Source organism: Monodelphis domestica, chromosome 5, assembly GCF_027887165.1.
Source record: "Monodelphis domestica isolate mMonDom1 chromosome 5, mMonDom1.pri, whole genome shotgun sequence".
NCBI lineage: Eukaryota > Metazoa > Chordata > Mammalia > Didelphimorphia > Didelphidae > Monodelphis > Monodelphis domestica.
In genome coordinates, this window is record NC_077231.1 from 275,777,165 (window position 1) to 275,801,359 (window position 24,195).

General features: G+C 34.6%; 1 protein-coding gene across 7 annotated transcripts in view; it reads left to right on the forward strand.

The window, feature by feature from the left end:
* Positions 1-24,195, forward strand: part of CDK14 (cyclin dependent kinase 14) — a 648,447-nt gene that overhangs the window by 310,910 nt on the left and 313,342 nt on the right. For all 7 annotated transcript variants that reach the window (XR_008912449.1, XM_056800182.1, XM_056800184.1 and 4 more), the window contains one exon: positions 19,340-19,402. Coding sequence is in view for 6 of the 7 variants with exons in the window: in XM_056800182.1 (XP_056656160.1) it covers positions 19,340-19,402 (63 nt within the window). In the remaining variant the exon portion in view is untranslated. The remainder of the gene's footprint in view (positions 1-19,339; positions 19,403-24,195) is intronic.

Genomic DNA, 24,195 nt, shown 5'->3' on the forward strand with positions numbered 1-24,195 from the left:
TCCGTCATCCCTTATTCTCCATACTTAATTGCACCCCCCCTTTTTTTTTATGTTGCTTCATATGTGATCCTTGATTGGTCATGTTCATGTCCACCATGTGCCTTTTCATCTTTTGGATGATTTTTAACTTTAATATTTTGAAGACTCTAATAAATTTAAACCATACAGTCCTTTTATACAACAGTGAAAAAAATTTGTTTAAATACTATTTTCAAACTATTTTCATAATAGTGATGGTAAATCAAATATATAAGCCTTTAATATTTGCCTATTGCCTGGGATTATTAAAAGAGTAGAAATAAGTAGGAATGCATAGAGGTGGAGTAGCCCTTTTTAGGTCATCTGTCCACATAGGAAGTCTTAGACATACAAGAAATATCTGAGGTTTGCAATGTATTATGGGATTTCCTGTCTCGGTGGAGAAATTTTGGGATTGGTAACTGGTAGCTTAATGTTTTAGCAAATTTGTTATGAGCTGGTATGGTTATCATCGTGTAGATATTTTGATACATATGCCAGTGGAATTTTAAAACAAAGGATGTATGTTTATTCTTAAGAATAAAATGGCTCCTGTACAATGTTGGTGAGCTCTAAATTTAAAAGTAAATTTGAAAGTTGATCCTACTGCTGAGTCTAAAGAAAATGGCTTGTTCTTGAGGTTCCTTAAGTCTTCAAAACACCGATCTTTATTTAGAGAAATGAAGCATGCAGTTTAATTAACGCACTATACTTCTCCATCAGATTCATACCCTCTATGAACACTAAATGGATGCAAATAGGAATGCTTAGTTCTTGTTTAAAATGGCCATGGTGAGACTAAACTAACTTATCATTTTCAGGATATAATACCAATTTTTAAAGATCATAGTTGTGCAAGTTCTCTTTCCTATATTTATCTGTATTCAGACTCCAAATATGCCCATTCAGGAATTTAGTAATAAACTACCTCCCAACTTTTGCCAGATCCAAAAGGAAGAAAAATGAACATTTTAAAAAGGAAAATGTGAACAACAAAAAAGGTGTTGCTTTTTTAATTCCTCTACTTTTGCAACTTGAACATGAAAATTATTACCAAAAGGGATTTGATCTTAAGTATTATAACTGAAACAACAGGAAATCGTATCCTAAATGTTGACAGTTCTGGTAATAGGTGAGTCAATGGGGAAGAACATCAAGGGTGATATTGTGTCAGTTAGAAAGAAATGAAGATTTGGTGACACTACTGATGAGGCATTGATGACTCCCAACATATTTGATTTATATTAAATCTAATTCATGCCTAAATCAAGATGTCACTCCATATGATATCATTGATCTTCTTTGAAACTACCATCACCAACATATTAGCAATAATAATGATTGTAAAATATCTTGCTGTATCTCTCATTTTACAATTGAGGATACCCAAACCCAGAAAACAGAATTAATTTGCTTAATATCCTAATCATAGTTTATTGATGACAGAGCCACAAATTGAAAAAAAATTATGAATAGTTGATTATAACAATATATATTTATTAATACTTAATATAATAAATGGATTGATTCATATTAATTGGAGTACTTTATGGTTGCAAAACATTTCACATACATTAGTTCATTTTATCCTCACAAGACTTTTCAGGTAGCTTGTTAGAGGCATCATTATTCCTCTTTTAGACTCTAGAAAACTGAGTTTCAGAGAAATGAAATTTATTTCCCTATCAGAAAAGAGTTGGAACTGAAGTCTGTGTTCACATTTATTTGTGTGCACACACACACACAAACACATACACACACACACATGCACACACTCACATATCACCTAGGCAGAATAAGTTATCTGGCTTTGGAATATAAAAGATAAGCATTCAAGGTCTGCCTCTGATGTAGCCTGGGATATCACCCTTGGAAAATCATTTTAACTTATAGTTTCCCAGAAACTTTGCAAGACTAAGCTAAAGCACAGATTTTGTTCTGATAAAAGGAGTTTAGTAGAAGGAGATTCCTTACTAGGAGTTCTCTGAACCAAAGTAATCACATGACCTGTCCCCAAAGTTAGAAAAAACACAAACAAATGTAATATGTATTTTATTTAAATTAAAAAAAAAACTTACTATGATGAAAGTTTGGAAACATGGCTTTTTATGTATTTTAACTTTTATTTCTTATTTGATATAATGCATCTGATTGTTATTTAATTCTTAATTTTGCACATATGTCAGAAAAGCAAACTCCTTGTTGTGCTTGCTATGCCAATCCACTTGTTTACTCATTCAGAGGGATCTGAGGTGTGAATCTTAAAACTACTCAGACTCTGCCTTAGAACATTTGGTTAAGGCTATTCCCCATTTTAAACAATGGATGTACTTAGTCAGGAATGTATGTAAGAACTTTAAAATTACTCCACCCATACTTAGGCATACTTTAGGGGAAGATAAAGTTGTAAACTCCTTACTGAGTAATGAAAAAGTACTTAACTCGTACTTATAGTGAGGCAAAAGCCTTTAAGCTAGGTCTATTTTTAGATCTAATACAAAAGGGTGCTAAGTACCAATGAAGGTTAAATTAATCACTAAAAGGACAAGCTTAGCAAAGAGATGTGAATTACTCAGAAGTTTTAGTCAGCCCAGAGAAGGTGATAACAAGATGTGAATTAAGACTGGTCTGTCATTTGGAAAAAGTCCACTCTGATTGGTAGATGTGAAAATTTAGGGGAGGTGACATAGGAGAAAATTCTCTTTAAAAGTAGGTCGGAGGCCTCTGGACTTAGGTCAGCTTAGGAAGCTGAATTGGGGTCGCTTGGTGGCTGAAGTTAGTTGAGCTCAGGAACTGAACTGGAGGGTCTCTCTGAACACTAGAGTTTTGCCTGGGACAAAATCTTGTGGTTAGTGATTTAAGACTGACTTAGTTTTCTCTCTCTCTGCTTTTTCCTTAATTTGTATTAATTAAAATCTCCATAAAACCCAGCTGACTTGGGTATTTCATATTTGGGAATTTTTTTCCCATGGCGACCACTTGTTTTTGATTTAAATCAAGACATTAAAAATTATCTTCATGCTTTTGGCAATTCAAAGTCTTGAACCCATATTTTCGCGGTGACAGTTTATGGCCACCACTCTTTTACCTGTAACAGGGGGCAGTTAGATGACTCAAGGGTTTAAGAGGCAGACCTCAAGATGGGAGGTCCTGGGATCAAATCTGGCCTCAAGACATTTCCTAGCTGAGTGACCCTGGGTGAGTCATTTAATCTCCATTGCATTGTCCTTACAGCTTTGGTCTTGGAAACAATACACAGTATTGATTCTAAGCCAGAAGATAATTTTGTTTTTGTTCTTGTTTTTTTAAAGAAAAAAAATGAAGGGGAAAAAACTCGAAGCAGAACATTTTGTCTGGAATCCACTGCTGCTAACTGGTAGTTGGGGTGGTGGTGATGGAGAGATTAAAACAAAGGATATATGATTTATTTAAAAGCTGAGAAATGCTATAGTCTGTGATGCTTTGGGGAAGCTGCAGGAAAGAATCTCATTGACTCTTTTGAGACTTAGAGAGGTCTCATGTCTCTTAGCCTTAATCCCTCAAGCCACCTAGTTGCTGCCCCCCTTTCCTTGCCTCTGATTTAAGGCAATATTTCATGGTGGTAAAGATCCTTTGGAAATGCTATTTTTACATTTTCTTTACAAGGACCAATACTCTTTCTGGCTGGGTTTTTTTTTTGGCTTGGGCTTTTAATACAGACACTATATGGCCTAGATCTTCCCAGAACACCTCTAGTTCCAACTAAAGAAAGTGTATTTTTAAAAAGACTTAGCAAAGGGAACATCCCTTGTCCAGAACATTTGTCCCAATTTTTGGTTTAGAAATTATAATCATTTTAGATTTGGGGTTGAGGAATTCAAGTTTGCCCTTTGAATCATCTTGCTAGGGAAATTGAAGCTATTTACAGAGTGTGGAAGAGTTCAGTAGCTGGACTACTGAGTGAAAGCATCAGACTGAGGGAGGCGGTAAAATTGTTTTATTGCTATTTGAACCTCACCATTGCTCAGGGATGTGACAAGATCTATTCTGCCCTCTTTTTAACTCTCTCTAAATAGCTTGACAATTAAGTCTTTCATGAAATTATAGCATTGCTTTAAAGATGTCCAGAACACGATGACCATGACTTCTAAGACAAAATTCTAAGAAAATGAATAGAAGAAGTATCTCAGTAGGTCTGAGGTGTATATTTTGTGAGTGTTTTCTTTTCCTAGACCAGGGGTCCATGAACTCAAAAAATTATAACTATTTCAAAATAATTGACTTCCTTTGTAATCATTTTTTTAAGCTTTACCTTTGATCTTCATATCAATTCTATGACAGAAAAATGATGAGAGTTGGCCAAATAGGGCTAAATGACTTGGCCAGGATCTCATAGTTAAGGAAAATATCTGAGGTCAGTTTTGAACCCAGCTATGCCTAACTCCAAGCCTGGCACTCTATCCACTCTTCTAGTTAGCCTCCCCTTTCTGCTGTAACCTTACACATTTTATTTTTGTATTTAAAAGCATTATTTTTAGAATAGGTCCATAGATTTCACCAGACTGCCTAAGGTGTAGTCCTTGATACAAGAGAAGTGAAGTAGCCTCATCTCTGGTAAAACAGCAATGAGAGTTTTAATTTTCTGAGCTTGTTTGCCTCTTTTCCTCTAATGAATAGCATAGGAGTGGTAGTAGGGTATAATGGAGGCTGGTCCTTTAGTTACTTATATCTGATTTCAAGTTCTGCCTCTGATGTATACTAACTATATAATCACAATGAAATCAATTACCCTCTTATTCCATGGCCAACTCTTTAATAATAAGTTTAAAAAAGTTATTCATTTATAATCAGTGATGGAGTTTCCATTTTGGGAGCTCCTGATGTGAATAAGATGATAGATCTCATCTAAAAGAAAACAAATTATATTATGAAAATGATAATAACACCAAAACAATTCTTTAGTGGAGCTTGTAGAATTTCTGGGCATATAGAATGGGCTAATGATATTTATGACCATTTAAAAAAATTAATACATGTAAGAAATGTCAGTTCAAATCTGCCCCTCTTACCCTGGCCCTACTTCTGAGTGCAGTTATAATTCTAAAAATCTTAGATTTAAGGTATCCACTTTCTAGCATGTGTATTAGCTCTGTCCTTAGCAATCCAGAATTATTAAATGGTTTGTTTCCTTTGAACCTCTTGGAATTGTCCTGAATTGATTTAGAGCTTCTCTCTCTTCTTTCCCCCTTACCCTTCTTCCATTACTCTTTCTCCCTCTTTTATTATTTCATTTTTTAATCCCCTTAAAAGTGAATCTCTTATCCTTCCTTTATCCTCCTTTACTTTTCATAAGACATCTCCAGAGGGAGTTTCAGGGGTGGGAAAAGAACTGAATAGACTTTATTTCTATTTTCTATTCTATTTCATGAGCCATGAAATGTAACAAATCTTTCTTTTTCCTTTATGCTTCTTTGCTTGTTTGGACTAACCTCATGATGTCATCAGTTTAAGGAGCTCCCAGTGTGGGACATCCTTTCTCCATGTAAATCACAACTTTTTCTACAATTTATAGTCTTAAAGAGTATAAATGTCCAAGGTCACATAGCCAGTGTGTTTAAAATACTTGACTCCAGTCTTTGTGATTGAGGCTCTCTATCTACTGTCTATGGTGCCTTTTATCCTATTTTATTACCCTTTCTTATAAGTTTATGAAATCTTTCTATGATCAAGACATCCAATTGTTTCCACCATTATTCTTTCTTGACCTCCATTAGAATCAGCTTGCTATGAAAAAAACAACTTCAGGAACATATTTTAGAAGTGATTATTTGAAATTATTTTAAAAATTGTCAACTATTCAAGGCTCAGGAATGATTTGCTAGAGGGCTTATGAGCAATACTTGGTAATACTTTGCTTTGGAACATTTTACAAATTCTCCTTCTGCCTACCTACAAGTGAGCATTCTGTAGCAATACAGGCAATTTACAACTTTAACAAGATGCGTGGTGAACGGTCATGAACATACAGTTCTCAAAAGAATATTTGAAAATTATTAGCAGCCAGATGAAAAAATATTCCATGTCATTAATCATAAGACAAACATAAACAAAACAACCACAAGCTTTTATCTTATCCCCAGCAACTGGCAAAGATGACAAAAAGTCATCTTTACCATTTAAAAGTCAGTGTTGGAGGGGCTCTGGAAGCACTGGCACATACACTAATGCACTGCTGTGAACTCAACCAGCCATTCTGGAAAGCATTTTGGAATTGGGCCAAGAAAGAGATGCAAATGTTTATTCCCTTCAACTAAAGTTTCTGTACTTAGGCATGTACACCAGAGAAGAAAATAATCTTTTATAAAAGGCTCCAAATTCCCCAAAAATATTTATAACAGCATCTTTTTTATAGCAAAGTAAATGCCTACCAATTCAGAAATGATCAAACAAATTGTGACATGTGACTGTAATGGTATATGATTATCTTGTAAGAAATGATGACTGATGAACCCCAAGAATCACAGGAAGACACAGGACCTGATACAGGTGAAGGAAGGAGAACTAGGAAAAGAATATAGACAATTGACTAAAACAATGTAAATAGAAAGAAAAATAACAGTAAGAAAAAAATTGCCTCTGAATGTTATGAAATTTTAATTATCAAGCTTAGAGTCTAAAGAAGAGATATAAGATGTTAACTCCCAACCTTTAGTGCAGAGGTAGGGAGCTCTTTTTAGTTGTATAATGGGAGGGCAGCTAGGTGGTACAATGGTAAGAGGACCAGTCTGGGAGTTAGGAAGACTTATTTTGTGAGTTGAAATCTGACCACAGACACTACTAGCTGTGTGTCCCTGGTCTAGTCACTTAACCCTGTTTGCCTCAGTTTCCTTCTCTGGTAAATGAGCTGGAAAAGGAATTTCTCTGCCTAGAAAATCCTAAATGGGATCATAGACGATTGGACATGATTGAAAATGATCTAACAACAACATATAACATTATAAATAATGTCAGATATTTTCAATTTGCTTTTTAGTATTGCTGAACTTTATTATTACTATTTTTTTTTTTTTGTTATTTGGTCTGATCTCTGGAAGAGAGATGGGGAAATATATAGGGAGAAATGTTCACAGTCTCTAGAAAGATTACAATGAAATTTATAGTAAAAAAATTAAAGATTCCTTAAAATTCCATGTTAGCTCAAAAATGTATAGCATTTAATTTCAAGAAATTCATTTTGAAATCTCTTCTTGTTCCTTAATTATAAATTTAAATAATGAATTTCAGCTTTAGAATTAGCCACAACAATGAGGAAACTATTTCAATCTTTAAAATTTGCCAGGGCATAAGTAGCAGAATATTTCTCTTTATCAGAGAAGAATGCCTTGCAACAGTCTTGCAGCCTCAGTGAAACAATGCAATCTGTCTACGCATGATGTCATTGCCACAAGCCAGATAGTACAGTTTTTGTTTTAATGGAAGAACTCTTTCCTGTGGCTGGTTTAACATGATGGGAATGTGGTTGGAAACCCTTCCTGTTCCATTCACCAGCCCCAGGCTGTCCATGCATTTCTGCCTCAGAAATGACAGCTGAAACCAATTAGGCAGAATTAGAGGACAGCTAAGTCACATAGAGCTTTATCCTGACCAAGAAGGAGAAAGCGAATAGATTACATGGGGGAAAGAAATGACTAATTTAATTAAGAGTAAACTGTAATAATATAATTGTTAGAGAAAGGCTGGGCATGCTGTCCCAGCTCTAGTGGAGTGTTGACTCACTTCCCCACCAATGCCAGGGAACATATGTAGTTGTTGCTTAACTTTCAATAATTCTTAAATATTTTAAAGTCATTTAATCTCTCTCTCTCCTCCCTCCCTCCCTCCCTCCCTCCCTCCCTCCCTCCCTCCCTCTCTCTCTCTCTCTCTCTCTCTCTCTCTCTCTCTCTCTCTCTCTCTTTCTCTCTCCTTCTCTCCTTCTCTCCTTCTCTCTGCCTCTGTCTATCTTTCTCTCTGCCTCTGTCTATCTCTCTGTCTGTCTTAGTTTGTCTGTCTGTTTTTATCTCCCTGTTTCTGTTTCTGAATCTCTCTCTGTGTTTCTCTCTGTCTGTCTCTCTTTGGCTCTCTGCCATTGCCTGTCTGTCTCTGTCTCTCAGTTGCTATCTGTCTCTCTTCCTGCCTTTCTCTCTTCTCTTTTTCACCCCTTTTCCCATCTCTCCTTTCTCTCCATTATTACTCTCTGCACCTCTTCTTTCTTCCCTCATTTTTTCTGTTTCCTTTCTCCTCTCCTCTTTCCTATCCCCCCCCTTTTTCTCCTTCCTCCATATTCATTTGTCCCTTCTTCTCTTCTCCCTCAATACTAGAAAATGTATCCCAGTGATAATTTTGACAAGGTAAGGAAGTGATGTGATGAATGTTAAGAAAGACCTCCTTAGCATAATGATCTAATTATTTTCTGGGATACTGTTAGAAATATACTTATCTTCATTAAAATCTTTGCTTAAAGGGAAGAAATGCCATTTCCTAGAACTTACTAATGAATTTTTTGACCATCTAAATTCAACCAGAATATGAATTCATTATGGCAATGTGTTGTGTACACATCAAGTACTCAATATATGCATGATAACTTATTCTTCTCTTAGAAAATATTTTCCCCTAGGCACCAAGCTCTAAAATATTCCACCAATTAATATAGTTTTCACCAGATCAGTTTTCCTCTCTATCTGATTGAGTTTACATAAATGACATGGATGATCTTTATAATAGATTGGATGGATATTGTGTGCTATTGTATTAGAGGCAGGATTTCTTTTCTTGCATGTCCTACTTTTGCGTGAAGACATACAAGTAAAACAGAAACATGACCAACTCTATCTGCCTGCCATTTACCAATAAGAAATGCTTTTTAATTTCTTACTGATATTTTTGGCAGCATGTCTCATTGATAAGCAATCCATTGCTTGTTACATAAATGTTCATGAGGCTCTATCTCGTGTCTGTCTGTCTGTCTTTTAAATAGTATTTCACAAATTAATACAGTTTTCATCAGATCAGTTTCCCTCTCTGATTGAGTTTACATAAGTTACATGGATGAACTTTATAGTAGAGTGTCTTTTATCTTTTAAAAATCAAACAGAACATTGGGATTTTTTCAGTCTCCCAGTGAATCCTCCCCAGTTTTTCCCTCTTCCCCCTCATTCCCTAAAATTCTGTGTAATAAATTTAACAATCAAGAAAAATGCTTACCAAAGTCTGAAATTTATAAAATTCATAATTGGATATCATAAACTTGTGATTTAAATACCAACTTAGGGGAGAGAGCAATTACATTTTTCTGTCTTCAATTTCCCCATGCTGGTGGTAGTAGTAGTAGTAGTAGTAGTAGTAGTAGTAGTAGTAGTAGTAGTAGTAGTAGTAGTAGTAGTAGTAGCGGCAGCAACTGCTTTGAGGCTTGCAAAGTACTTGACACATATTATGTAATTGGATTCTTACAACAATCTTTTGTGGTAGGACTCTTTATCCCTCTTTTATAGATCCTATTTTATAGATGAGGAAACTATGGCAGAAGTTGTGACTAATCTTGGTTCACATAGTAACTATCTGAGGCAGGATTTGAACTTGGATTCTCCTGAACTACAACTCCTGTATTCTATCATTTGTGGCACCTCACTTCCCAATAGAAGAGCTGCTTAAATCCAAATTAAGCCTAGAGTGCAGTAGCACAGTTTTTTCATGAATTTATTGATCTCAGGATTTTAGAGCAGGAAGGGAAGCCAAGATTACCTGGTTCCTTTCACAAATGGGGAAAATGAGTATGAAAAAGAAGTTATCATTTGCCCCAGGCCATGTAGCTAGCCACTGGCAGAGCAGTGAAGACCAGAGAACCAAGGTCTCTTGATCCAGCTGTCCCCATCCCAATTGAGTCCTGTCTCCTATTGTCTCTTTCCTGCACTGTGATTTCATCAGCAGGGGAGCTTCTGGTGGGAAGCTCTTTCCACCAATACAGATCTCCTAGACCTGTTGTTCTTCAATTTAAAGCATTGGATTCTTACCTAGTTTTGAGGGTTATGCACCACCCCCTTAAAATAATGCTTTAGATGCATAAAACAAATTATAGAGAATTAAAAAGAAAAAAAACCTGTTATATTGAAACACAGTCATCAGGATATAAAAATAAACACCACCAACAAAATTACAACCCCCAGGTTAAAAACCTCTGTTTTATTGAGTGCCTGGGGCACTGAGGGTTACATAACCAGTTTCTGCTAGAGGCTGGACCCAAATCCCACTTCAGAGACCAGCTGTCTTTCCAAGCTTCCTACCAAGAACTTATTGTAAAATATGTAAAAAATCTAGATTTGAGAAATCCTACTCCTTACAAAAGAAGCCAAAACCACAAAATGAATGAAATTGTGTTAACACTTCCTTTCCTCTGAAATTTTTATTTTTACCCTTGTAGTATAAGATTGTTAATATTATATGGTCAGAATTTAAAGTTTCCAACCCTCCTTTGGTCAGGTTAACTTTACTGTCATCAAAAAGGAAAGCTAAATCCATCCAGTGCATGAAGATGTGGTTATCCTGTTAGTGGTTGTCTTCAATATGACTTTCAAATTAGTGATGTATTAGTGGAAGGACCTTGGCTGGCAGTCATATATGGGATAGAGGATAAAAATAATACTCTGTCATTTTCATTGCCATATTTTGGAAGCACTTCTAAAGAGTTCAGAATGAGAAGATGAAAATCATAGACCTCTTCCTTAAAATGACCAAAGGCTGAACAAGTGGCAGCCATCATATTTGGGGAATCATTGATGAGCTTTGGGAAGTGCTGAGACTTACTAGAGGTTTTTACAAGTGGAAGACAAAATGTAATTTTATGGAAAATCAGTTGATGAAAAAGGAACGAAAGAATAAAATCAGAGGAGCATAGATTTAAACCCAGAAGTTTCCTGAAAAGTTAAATTCAACATCATTTTAAAGTAGGGGAAACTGAGACACAGAGCAGTTAAGTCACTTAACGAATATTGGGATACAATCTCAGAGAGCAGATTGTGATAAATGGATGAAGGTTGATGCTAAAGGAATTTTTAAATTCTCATGATTTCCATCTCCAGAAGCCTTTTCTTTACAAGATGAATGTAAGCTTTTTTGAAGGTAAGAACAGTTTGGAGTTTTGTTCTTCATATCATCAGGGTCTAGTAGTTCTTGGCATCTAGAGTTATTATATCAGTATCAAATTGAACTGAATGCCCAACAATACCATTAACAGTCACTGCAGTTATAAATGTTTTTTGAATGATTGGTTCCGTTTTTAAATCAAATGCTTGATAGGAAAAATTCTGATTTCATCAACAAATTTCACTTTTTCTTATTTATTTTTAAATGGAAATTTCATATCTATAAATTTTTCTCTTTCCAGTCATCTCAATAGTTCAAATAAGATATTGTGTTTCTTTTTCTATAATATAATTATAATGGAAAAACACTTTAAGATTGTTTTGTCCTGATAATGGAAAGATATATTTGCTTTTTTTCTGATAAAAGCCCCAAGTATTAAATTATTGAGTCTTTTTTCCAACAAAAAAAGCATATGAAGTTAATTTTTCATCTAAAAAGGAGCAATCTTGCATACACACTATGTGTGTATGTGTGTGCATGTGCGTGCGCGTGCGTGTGTGTGTGTGTGTGTGTGTGTAGAGACAGACACAAAAAGAGAAACAGAGACAAAGACTATATATATGTATGTATGAAGAGCTGGGCATATGGAACGTGATTTAGCCTACCTTAATATTTTAATGCTTCAGTGTCCACATTTTGAACATTAGTTGTAATATTCAGAGATATTCTTAGCTATGGGTGTGCTTCAGGCTATTTGCCCCTTTGCTAAATGGCCTCAGAGAGTTAAACTTTTTGAATTCTCACACCTGCTTTTTATAGTTTTTCTTGTCTTACCTGTCACAATTAGCTATTACTTCATGTATTTGTGAACATTCCAGTCTCTAGTATCTAGTCCCTCTTCCCCTCTGTCCCCCCAATCATTAATAGCCTCAGACACTGAATGGCCAAAGTTGGTGACATTTTGTTCACAGTCAATCCTTATTTTCCTGAGTCTAATACACCCATTTCAGGGGATGGAGCTTGTGACTTCTTGCTTTAGTGTTTTAGGGTTATGTAATCTTCCACCCTCCCATATGGGAAACCCTCTACAACCACTGAAGAGTGCATCAGTCTGGGCCACAATCAGTTTAGAAAACCCCAAATTTACATTATTGATGTTTTAAAATTTTATTTTGTTTTAACATTCCCCACTCACATTTTAATCTGGTACTGGCCCTGCTTGGGCAAGCTGAGAGTTTGACACACTCTGCATTACATGGTCTTCAGGAGTTGCTTTGGACAAAATTAAATCACTGTGCAGTCACATTGGTAATAATTTGTTTTTTTTTTTAAACCCTTATCTACTGACTTGGAATTAATACTGGGTATTGGTCTCAAGGCAGAAAGGGGGTAAGAGATAGGCAGTGATTTGGGTTAAGTGACTTGACCTGGGTCACACAGCTAGGAAGTGTCTGTGAATCCAGGACATTCCATCTTCAGTCCTGGTACTCTATCCACTGAGCCACTCAACTGCCCTGATAATAAGCTCCTTTTTTCATAGCTTGAAAAACAAGTGTACAATCTACCATCAGTCTCTGGGTGTGAATGAGTGAGAGAAAGAGAGAATGATAGAGAGACAGATGGAGGGAGAGGAAGGGGGGGGGAGAGAGAGAGAGAGAGAGAGAGAGAGAGAGAGAGAGACAGAGAGACAGAGAGACAGACAGAGACAGAGAGAGATAGAGAGAGAGAGAGAGAGAGAGAGAGAGAGAGAGAGAGAGAGAGACAGACAGAGACAGAGACAGACAGAGACAGAGACAGAGAGACAGAGACAGAGAGACAGAGAGAGAGAGAGAGACAGAGAGAGAGACAGAGAGACAGAGAGAGATATCAATTGCGATTAGCCAGAGACTTCCTTCTACCCCTGCTTTTTTTTCATTCTACTTCTCCCCTGAGGTAAAAGAATATTTGATTTGAACTCAGGCTCTCCCCCTAACTATATATCCTTGGGAAACTAATAAAATAAGTATGTAGAGTAGAAAATTTCATTTTGATTTCTAAGTTTGTGATGCTAAATTAGAAAAGTGATATTTTACTGCTATCTAGAACACATTCTGTCTGTCTCTCTTAAACATCTATACACATCTCTGAATATTTGAAATCGAAACTAAAGGCAGTTCTTCACAAGATCCTAGGACTAGAAGCTGAAAGGCGTTTCTAATCTAGTTCATATCCTTCATTTTACAAATGAGGAAACTGAGGCCCATAGAGATTAGGTACAGTGTTATATTACTAGTAGGTGGTAGAATCAGGATTCCAACACAGGTCCAGGTCCACTGACTGTAATGCTATGATACTGTTTAAATTTTTTTTAATTTTAAATTAATTTTAAAATTTATTAAAAATTTTATTGCCATCAAAGATTCTGTCTTTAGCATAGGTTGGCAATTGACATAGAAATTCTATGATATATTAATGCATCACAAATTTCAATACCCATAAATCAGACCTAAAAATAATCACTAGTCCACTTTGCTATACTCCAGAGAAAAATCAAAGTAAGACAAAAACTACAGAGAGCAGCAGGATTGATCTTGAGGGCAAGAAGTTCACTTCTTTCCTCTCATGCATAATGACTTTGTGACTGGTAAGTCCCAACACTTGATGTAGTTTCTCATAGATAGGAAGTGTTTAATAAATGTTTCCTGACTTGGCTTACCCTTTTGAGTTTTTAATTTAGTTTCCTCATCTGTAAAATAAAGCAGTTGGACTCGTTCATCTTTGTCTTGAAATCTCTAATCTTATTCCATGCAACCTGCTTTTCCCTTTGTCTTTTCTCTTTGGTTTGACTTTTTAATTAAAAGACTTTTCACTTGCTTTTCACAACTTAATGGGTTGGGAAACATGAGGTGTTGCGTTAGTCAGGAGGGAGAGACTCCCTTTGGCTGCAAGGTCAGTTTTAAGCAGAATCTAGTTTCTTTGGGCTGTTTAATTCTCTCCAACTCTCTGACCTCATGTAGGGTTTTCTTGGCAAATATATTTCCTTTTTCCAGATCATTTTACAGATAAGAAAGTGGAGGCAAGCAGGATTAAATGACTTGTTCAGAGTTTACAGCTAGGAAATATCTGAGGCCAGATTCAAACTCGTGAAGAGGAGTCTTTATGCTCTGTGCCTCCTAGGTGTCCTGACTAAGTGATGTTTGAAATAGTCTTCTGGAGCTGCCCAGATGTTTCACCATTAGAAATTCTTTTTACTAACTAATCAATTAATTAATATTTCTTATTATGGAATTTTTGTTTTTAATTAAAGTCATACCTATTTTGATGTCATTACTATTTTTGAAGTTGATTTTGTAAGATATGGGTGAACCAAGTAGAGATTTAGAAGGGAAATAAAGAGTTTGGAGATTTATGAAAAGAGAGGATGAAAGGTGATAGGAGAAAGAAGAAGGGTAAGGGGAAAGAATGAAAAATAGATCCTGAAGTGAAAAAGTATAAAGAAGGGACTTGTTGATAAAGAGGAAGGTAAGCAAAATATCTGCCCTTCTTCCCTTTTTTGTAATTTGTCATGGAGTCATAATTTTATAGCTGAGAGAGATATCTGCACTTGTTTAACTCCTTCATTCTACAGATGATGAAATTGACCCTGAAAACTCACAGGGTTGCGATTTGAACTCAGTTCTTGTGACTCCAAATCTTGCTTTCTTCCACTCACTATTCCTTGTTGTGGAGCTTTTATACTTAAAGAAATGAAATGACTTCAATAAATCCAAGGTTGCATAGTAAAAGGTACTGAACTTGGATTCAAAACCAGCACTTATGATTCCCTGTTCAGTGGGTTGCATTATGGAAAGACCACTGGTCCAGGAGTCAGGCTAATTTCCTCTAACATTGACTATTAATTAGGGCAGCTAAGTGTATGTTCCCGAGTTTGTTTCCTCATTTATAAATGTTGGGGATTGAGTCTAGATCAGATTAGAGATCAACTAGTCGAAGGCTTCTTAATCTGCAGTACATGAATTTTTTTTTATTACTTTGATAACTGTATCTCAGCATAATGATTTTCCTTTGGTAATCTTACCAATTCTATTTTATAAAATTTTATTTATTTTTATAGTTATTATAATTATATTTATAATTATTATAATTATTTTATTATATTCATTAATTTTATTATTTATAAATATAATGTAATTGTATACTATATTATGCATAATAATATGTTATATATAAATATAATTATATATACATACACTTACATATTTTATTTTATAAAATATTATTCTGGAGTCCATAAGTTTAACTGGACTTCCAGAGGGTTCCATAGCAGACACAGAAAAAAGGTTAACACCGAAGAAAAACAACTGCTTGCATACATGGATCGAAGGAATATGGTTGGGGATGTAGACTCTAAATGAACATCCTAGTGTAAACGACAACATGGAAATAGGTTCTGATCAAGGATACAAGTAATACCCAGTAGAATTGTGGGTCGGCTATGGGAAAGGTGGGGAGAGGGGAGGGAGGAAAATAATGTAATTATTGTAACCAAGGAATAATGTTCTGAATTTACTAAAGAAATTAATTCAAATGGAAAAAAAATAAATAGTAAAAAAAAAATAAAATAAAATAAAAAATGAGGGCTGAGTTTTGTGAGTCCCGTTTTCTTCTTCTCTCCACTTTTTCCTGGGGAGCTGCCTATGGATCAAAATGACTCCAGCCAAAGACCCTAGATTTGTATTTGTCTAGAGTGGTACAATGCTAAGTCTTGAAAGGCAGCATTTCCCATCATGGCTTAAGCTTTTGGCATTTACCTAAAGCTTCTTCCTGACCACTGAGCTCATGCAGTTTGTCAAGACTCCAACTAGATACCATATCCTAATTGAGTCACAGAGTGCTGAAATGGCCAGAAATCTCAATCAGGGATATTGGTCATGTGGCAAAAAGAACCTCTGGTAGTTCCTTTCCCTCTCTCTAGATGTGGCGATGCACTAGTGTGACCATTAGGCAAGAAGTAAATCTACACTGAAATTTTGAAATATGCCTGGAGTCTGCATTTTGTGAAAGATAAGGGGTCCATGTATAAGAAGTAAGGGACAGGAGGAGGACTGAAGAAAAGATAAATCAACTAGATTAAAAATTTAGAAGAAGCAATAGAGGTGGGGAATTTTTGTTTTGGGTACCTCAAGGATTGGCTTTCCATTATGGTGTTTCTATTGCCTTTTTGTGTACTGAAAAGCAAGAAATGCTTGCTATGGGTGTAATAAAGATGCTAGAATGGCAATAGTGATGCCTGTACAGTGGAGAATGGATACTTGCCTGGTCTCATTCTTGCTTCTTTGATTATTCTTTTCCTTGACCCTGACTCACCCATGAATCTTAAACACAGTTCTTGGTTTTGACTACAGAGACTTTTTGGAGTTTCAGCAATACAGGATAGAATATTACTCGAGTGTCATTGAGAATAGAAGGTTGGAAACACCAATAAAATGCATTGATTGATCTGCCGAGATATTCATGGAAATGTCTTCCAGCATGTCCTTGCTAGTAATGTAACTATTGTTCTATTTTAATGAATTAAAAAAAGATGGATAATTTTATTTTGGCATGATAGATCCTTGCCAATGAACACATAAGCAAACTTGGAGGCATAACCCTATAACTCTCCTTCCCATCAGCTTGACATGTTAACAGAACAGAGAGATGTGGACTCTACCTTTGGCATTGAGCGACCAATCCTTCCACCTAGGATCATCTGAAGCAGACCCTACTGGTCACTTAGTCGAGCCCTCTCATTTTATGTAGAAAGAAATGGAAGCTCATCAAACCAAATCCTTTTGAGCTGAGTTTCTTACTCTTAGTGCTTCCTATTAGGTAAATATTCAATTTGGAGATTAATGGCTTTGGTGAAAAATCATATTATTCATTCACTATCTATAGTGTTCCAGACAAAGGTATATGCAACCCCCCCCCCCGCATTTCCTGCTCACTGAGTTTAACAATATATGAGCTTCTCAAAGCATCCACTGTATTGCCTTTATGAGAATTTCTATTGCATGTGTGCTACGTGTCTTCTATCATGACATGAGCCACATGGAAATCATATTTCATGAATGTGCCTAGGATATGACCTAAAGCAGACTAGTCAACTCTTGGTTGGGAGGGAAGGAGGGAAGGAGAAAATATGGATTTTAAAGTGTCAAAAAGTGTTTCTCTATGTAACTGGAAAAATAAATAAATCAAATATGTTTTAAAAAACAGTATGTGCTTCCATTTTATCAGTACTGAAGAAAAATTAGCTTTGTTCTGTCTAGCCAAAGAAATGGATGGAAGTTTCAGAGATGCCACATAAGGGGGGAAAAATTCTTAAGAATTGGAGCTGTCCAAATGCTAATAATTTGACTTAGGATATCATGGAACCCTTTTCTCTGGACATCTTCAATTTGAGGATAGTCTTGGTGAAGACGTTATAGTAGCAGTTTCTGCTCGGGTGTGAGTGGGACCTTTGTTTTGCTGTCCATTTCTGAGACTGATTTTCCAAGTTTGACTGTCATCTGCCTCTTCAGTATAAATGTTATTATGATGCCAAATTTACGCATTTGTTTCCTTCACCAGAAGTCCTTTTTCAAAGTCACAGAGAGTTTAATATCTAGAGTTCTGAGAATTTTCTGCTATGGGATGATGAAAGAACCAAGACAATTCCATGCATTCAGTTTATGCTGTTTCTAATGAGTTGGATAAGATGATAGCTAAGTAACGAAATGGATAGAGCTCTGGACCTGAATTCAAATCTGGGTTTGGATACTTACTAGATGCATGACTCTGGGCAAACTCTTTAACCTCTTTGTTTGCCTTAGTTTTCTCATTTGTCAAATGGGAATAATGATCAAATCTACCTCTTTTGAGGCTAAAATGAGGTGATATTTGTAGGGCATTTTGCAAACTTGAAAGTCATAAATACCAGTTATTATTATTAATCTCTTCCTTCCATAAGACTGACATATAATGAAATTATTTTGGTTACAGCAACAAGACAAGTATATATACCTGCATGAATAGAAAAATAAAGAAAATAGAAATAAAATATTCTATAGCAAAAACTATAACAGTATTTCTGAAAGTTTTTATTCATAATCTAATTAAATTTAGGGAGAAAAGGCATTTCAATAAAGCTTGCCATTTGCCAGACATTTTGCTGTATTTTTATTAAAAAAAATCTTTTACAATCTTCATAACAATTTTTGGAGGTAGGTGCTATCATTATCCTTGTTTGATAGTTGAGGAAACTGAGGCAAATGGAAATTTAGGTACTTGACCTGAGTTACACAATTAGTTAGTAGCTGAGGCTAAATTGAAGCTTAGTGTTGACTCCAAACACTTCATTCTATCCTTTTAGCTACCAGCAGCAACTACTAAAATTAACACAAAGTAATAAATAAATGCTTTATTTTCATAATATTTTTTAAAATGTTTAGATAATTTTTATATCAATGATTTTTGGGTATCACCTAGGAGGACATTATTTTGAATAGTGTCTTTTGAATATCTTTTTATCACTTCAACATTTTTCATGAGAGAAATGAATATATGTTTCTATTGAAAAGTTATGTTGGAAGTCAGTTGTGACTAATGTTTTGAACAAAAATGGTAGCCCCTGGGTCTTATTTGTCATTGGAATGGTTTCTCCAGTTATTAATCTTAAAGGAAAAAAATAGCAAGAAGCAAAATCTGCATTTTGTTAAGGTTGAATCTGAAAGTTCTGCAACAAAGGAAATAATTATTTATGTTTATGGACTTCCTAGTATTGAATATAAGTTATGATTTTCATTTTAAGACTTGTTGTGGTGATTTCCTCTTGTGTAAAAGATAAATGCATTCCCATCCTACCCTGGTAAAAGAACCAGACAATGAGGCTGCAGATTGAGTGTTCATTATGCCTCTAAGTAAGACATGGGGCTGTAAGTGAGCTGTCCATGTCAGTTGAGAAAGAAATCAGGCACCTTAAAGAATTACCTATATATGGAAAGCTTAACAGAATTAAGGGCCTGACAGGAAAGACATAGTGTAGAGGTAGTGACAAAAAGGGGGAGAGAGGGGCCCAAAGTAGGGACTAAAAAGTGTTGTTGTCTTTTTTTTGTTGTTTGTTTTTGTTTTTTTGCACAAAACTAACAAGAAGTTGAACACCATTGATTCTTTGTATTGGAGCCACAGGGATAGTAATACATTTTCCTTTGGATTTGTCTTCTAGCACACTGATTTATGTCAGTACATGGACAAACACCCTGGAGGGCTTCATCCAGACAATGTGAAGGTATGTAAAGACATTTTTAAAGTGACATATTAATGTTTTACTTTGAAGGAGATCGCCACAATGTCCCTATAGCTATTCTCTTCTTGTATGATTGGGGTGGGAGGGGGACCCAAGATCCAGCTGAATTCTGTTTGGCCAGCATTTTTAACATGTTCATTTCATGGATCCCAAAATCGAAAGTTAAAAACAAAGAAGGAGAAGTTTGTGGGGAGCTGTTGGGAATAAGGGAAATAATTTACCTCTTTCAACCTTCCTGTAATTGCTAGTCTAAGAAAGTTTCTTGGGCAGCTGAGAGGTCAAATAACTTGCCCACTAGTCAAATGGCCAGTATCTGTGAGACGCAGGGCTTAACCCAAAGCTTGGTGACTCCAAAATCAGGTTCTCTAACCTCTATATAGTGCTTCTTTCTTTTCACTTTACTTTAAAATATTAGAAGTGATGTTCCTTTCCTTAGAACATATATTTTTATTCATTTTATTTTAGAACATTAGAAATGATGTTCTCTTATTTAGAACATTTATTTTTTATTTTATATTAGGATATAAAATAATGTTCTTTTTCTTAGAACATATATTTTGTTCACTTTATTTTAGAACATTAGAAATGATGCTCTCTTCCTTAGAACATTTTTTTCATCTACCTTATTTTAAATCATTAGAAATGATGTTCTTTTCCTTAGAACATTTATTTTTTTATTCATTTAGGGCATAAGAAATGATGTTCTTTCCTTAGAATGTTTTAAATTCATTTCATTTTAGAACATTAGAAATTGTCTCTTCCTTAGAACATTTATTTTTTATTTTATATTAGAACATAAAATGTTCTTTTTCTTAGAACATATATTTTTATTCATTTTAGAACATTAGAAATGTTCTCTTCCTTAGAACATTTATTTTTTATTTTATAGTAAAACAAAAATAATGTTCTTAATGTAAAAATTAAAATTAAATCTCAATAATAAAATATTATATTAAAAAGATTTATTAATGATCATTAGAAATCAAGGAATAAAGAAGATACAAAATAAAGACCATGTGTCCTTGGCTGATAAGCCAGTTCAAATGCCTGCCTTACCACCACCAAGCTCAGGACAGGAAGTGAGGTGGGACCCTCCAAGTCCCTGCCTAATATCCCTTCTCTACAGGAAGTACATAATGACAGGAAGTCAGTGGGTTCCTGGGAAATGTAGTTATTTTTTATATTAATGGATTTTTAATTATACATTTTCTTTAGAACATATAGTTTTATTCACTTTATTTTAGAACTTTGAAAATGAAGTTCCTTTCCATAGGTCATTTATTATTTAATTAAAATTATTATTCAACACTTTTCATTGCTATTTTTTACTTTTCTACCCTTGCCATTTCCTAAATACATCTTCTTTCTCAGAAATATGTCCCTCATAAAAAAAGGAGATAAAAAAAAGATTATCAAAACCAACCAACCTTGACCTAGTGTGATATCATTTAAGATTCTTTTGAAAGAAGGGGAAACTGATACCCAGATGAGCCAAGTGATCCAAATTGTCTAGGCAGAACTAATGTCAAGACCTGTATCATGTTCCTCCCAAACCATCACCCCCTTCTCTTCATACACTTCCAAACCCCAATTATTTTAGTAGATGACTTTGTGAGTGTGTATGCATGTTTTCTTTATCAACCATCTTTTCCCTTTCGGAAGAAGAGTCTTTTCTCAGTGTATAGAAAGTTATCAAAGAAAGAGCCATTTGTTAATGGGATCATTTTTAGTATCTGAACTACAGCAGGAAAAAGCAGACAGCCCTTATTACTGTGTTGGTTTCCATGGGAGGCTACCAACCTAATTATATATTGGCTTCTGCTCACTGTTTGTCTGCTCCGAGACAATGCGGCTCCCTCAGGTTCACTCTCAGGAACTGCATTGCAGGTGATATCATTTTCCAGGAGCCTGGCAGAGTGGCAGATGCCCCCTGGGCATTTCAGTTTGATGTATGAACGGGTGGTTTTTTCCATGCAGGGCTGTGTGTTGTCACCCACATCTATGAATGTGAAATTAAGAAGATCAGAATAATATTTTCTAACACTTGTTCATGATGACGTTCTGGGTGCTTGACAGAAAGTCAACATGGAACAAAATGGGCAAGCATCCTCTAGAAACCTTAGGTTTTGGGGAAGATAGAGAAGGGCCAAATGAGTTGTTGACCCTGGTTTTGATTTTGTTTTGTATTGAATACCTACATGGTCTCCATAAATATTGCACAAGTACTAAAAAATCATCCACATGTAAGAAATAAGCCAAAATAGACAAGGAAATCAGATATGTATAATATAATTATTTATATGATATATTTAGAACTATTATTATTATATCATATCAACATGATATATTCATAATAAAATAGCAATTTATATATTTAAAGTTTTATATAATTTATATAATATTCAATATAACATGATATATTTATGATATAATTATTAATACTATAATATATTTTTAGATTTAGAATAAAATTATATTATTTTTACTTATGCTTATATATCATTTATAGAATATAGAATATATATTTATGATATAATTATTAATAGTATAGTATATTTGTATATTTATAATAAAATTATATTATTTACATCTATACTTATATATCATTGATATACTATATATTTATAATATAATCATTAATAATATGGTATATTATAATAAAATTACATAGTTTTATATTTCTACTTATAATTTATATAATTATCAATATAACATGATATATTTATATAATGTATTTATAATTTAATTGTTAATATTTTATTATATTTATATACTATATTTATAATAAAATCACATAATTTTATATTTATATATAATCATATAGTATATATTTATAAACTTTACTTATAATATAATTATTACCATTATTTTTATAAAAGCATATGATTTTTATGATTGTGTATTCATATAATTATTAATATATGTTTATATAATGTGCTTATAATATATTCACAAACTAGGTGTTTATAATATAATTATTAATGTAATAATATTCATAAACAATTAGTTGCTTTTTTGTCTGGCAGTTTCCATCTTTTAGACTTGTGAGAGGTTTTAAAGTTTCCTTCTCTCTGTTTTAAACCCGTACCTTCTGTTTTAGAATCAATATATTGTATCCGGGGCAGAAAAGCAGTAAAGACTAGGCAATTGAGTTTAAGTAGCTTCCCCAGGGTACTACAGCCAGGAAGTATCTGAGATCAAATTTGAATCCAGGACCTCTTTTCTCTGAGCCTGGGTCTATCCACTGAACCACCTAACTTCCCCTTTTATCGTTTCACTTCTGAAGCCATGCAGAGTTATAAAAATGTATAATCTCCAAGATTATGTACTTCCCACCCCACCTGCAAACATCATTTCATTAAAAGTGTTCAATTTAATAGTTGAGAAAGCAGGTTTTTAATATAAGATTGATTCCCCAGTTTCCTCATCTGGAAAATGGGATCCCTGGAAAAGCTAAGAGGATCCAATGAAATAATGCATCAGAAGACCTTTGTGTGATTTTAAGCACTATGTACAATATCAGTCAGCCTCTTATTTTTTCGACCACCACTAGGGAGATGCCAGTTTGAACAATGAAATAATCCATGATCTCATGGAATTTCATACTCAGATAAATAACTGGCTGACTAAAGAAAAGGAAAAAGGTCTTTTAACTTCCCTTTTCTGTATCAACTGTTGGTTCTTAATTTCATTTCAGGTTTGGTAATCTGAAGACTTTTTATCCTAATCCATTGCAAAAGCCATCTGCTAAAGCCTTTTTTCTGAGCATAGAATATTTGTGGCCATTAGAATATGCTCTGAAAAAATAATGTCTGTGTTAAATCTCTGGAATGATTTTCCTGTTTTTAATTGCTTAGGGAACTGTCTACCACACAAACTGTTTTCCATAATGAACACTCACCCTTAACTAATGGTTTCATTTTTATTTTTTTAAAGGAATATCTATTCTTGACAAATGGATAATTTCAGCAGTTAATTACCAATCTGGAAATTAACAACCTGAGTCAAAAGCCCGAGGACATTGGCCTCGTTATAAATATTTATGTTTGTTAAAAGTGTAACAACTGATTTCTGCCCCAGTGTCATTCCTTGCCTCAGACATTGTTTAGTATTTACATACATCTATTTAGTGTTGTGTTGTTATTCGAACACTAGCCATTTGCTGTGAGTGGTCTTCCATGTGGAATGCAGTCTTTAAGTCAGAATACCTCAGTACTCATTGCCAGGAGAATCCATGCTTTATTTGAGGGTCTTCAGAGTGAATTAAAGGAAAATTCCAATCAGAAACCAATCCTTCCTCCCAAGTAAATTAATTCCACTTTTATTTGTTTCTTTAAAAAGGGATAAGCATATGATACTGCATAATGCAATTTCTTAAAAAAAGATTAATTGATACTGTCTCCACTTGTTATCTGGAAATGCCGATGTGTGAAGGCTATTAATGAGATGCCGATAACCTCCGTTGCATCTTTATGAGATGTATTTCCAGTTGAGTGTTATCATAAGAACTTTACCAGTAAGTGTTGTCTGGAAGTGCAAAGGAACCATCTCCATTATAGTAATGCCTCTGCTTCTTCCCATTTGGAGAGGAAATGTTTTGGAATAACTGAAATTGGCCAAAGTATTTTTGAAATGGCCGTCATGTTCCATGAGGTATTTGGAGTGCTATTGCAAGGCTAATTTTTTTTCCATTTCAATAGATATGCTAATTAGGAAGGTATGAAGTTTATTACGGTTGAAAAGTTGCTATTTTTCATTCATAGTCCAGAGAACAA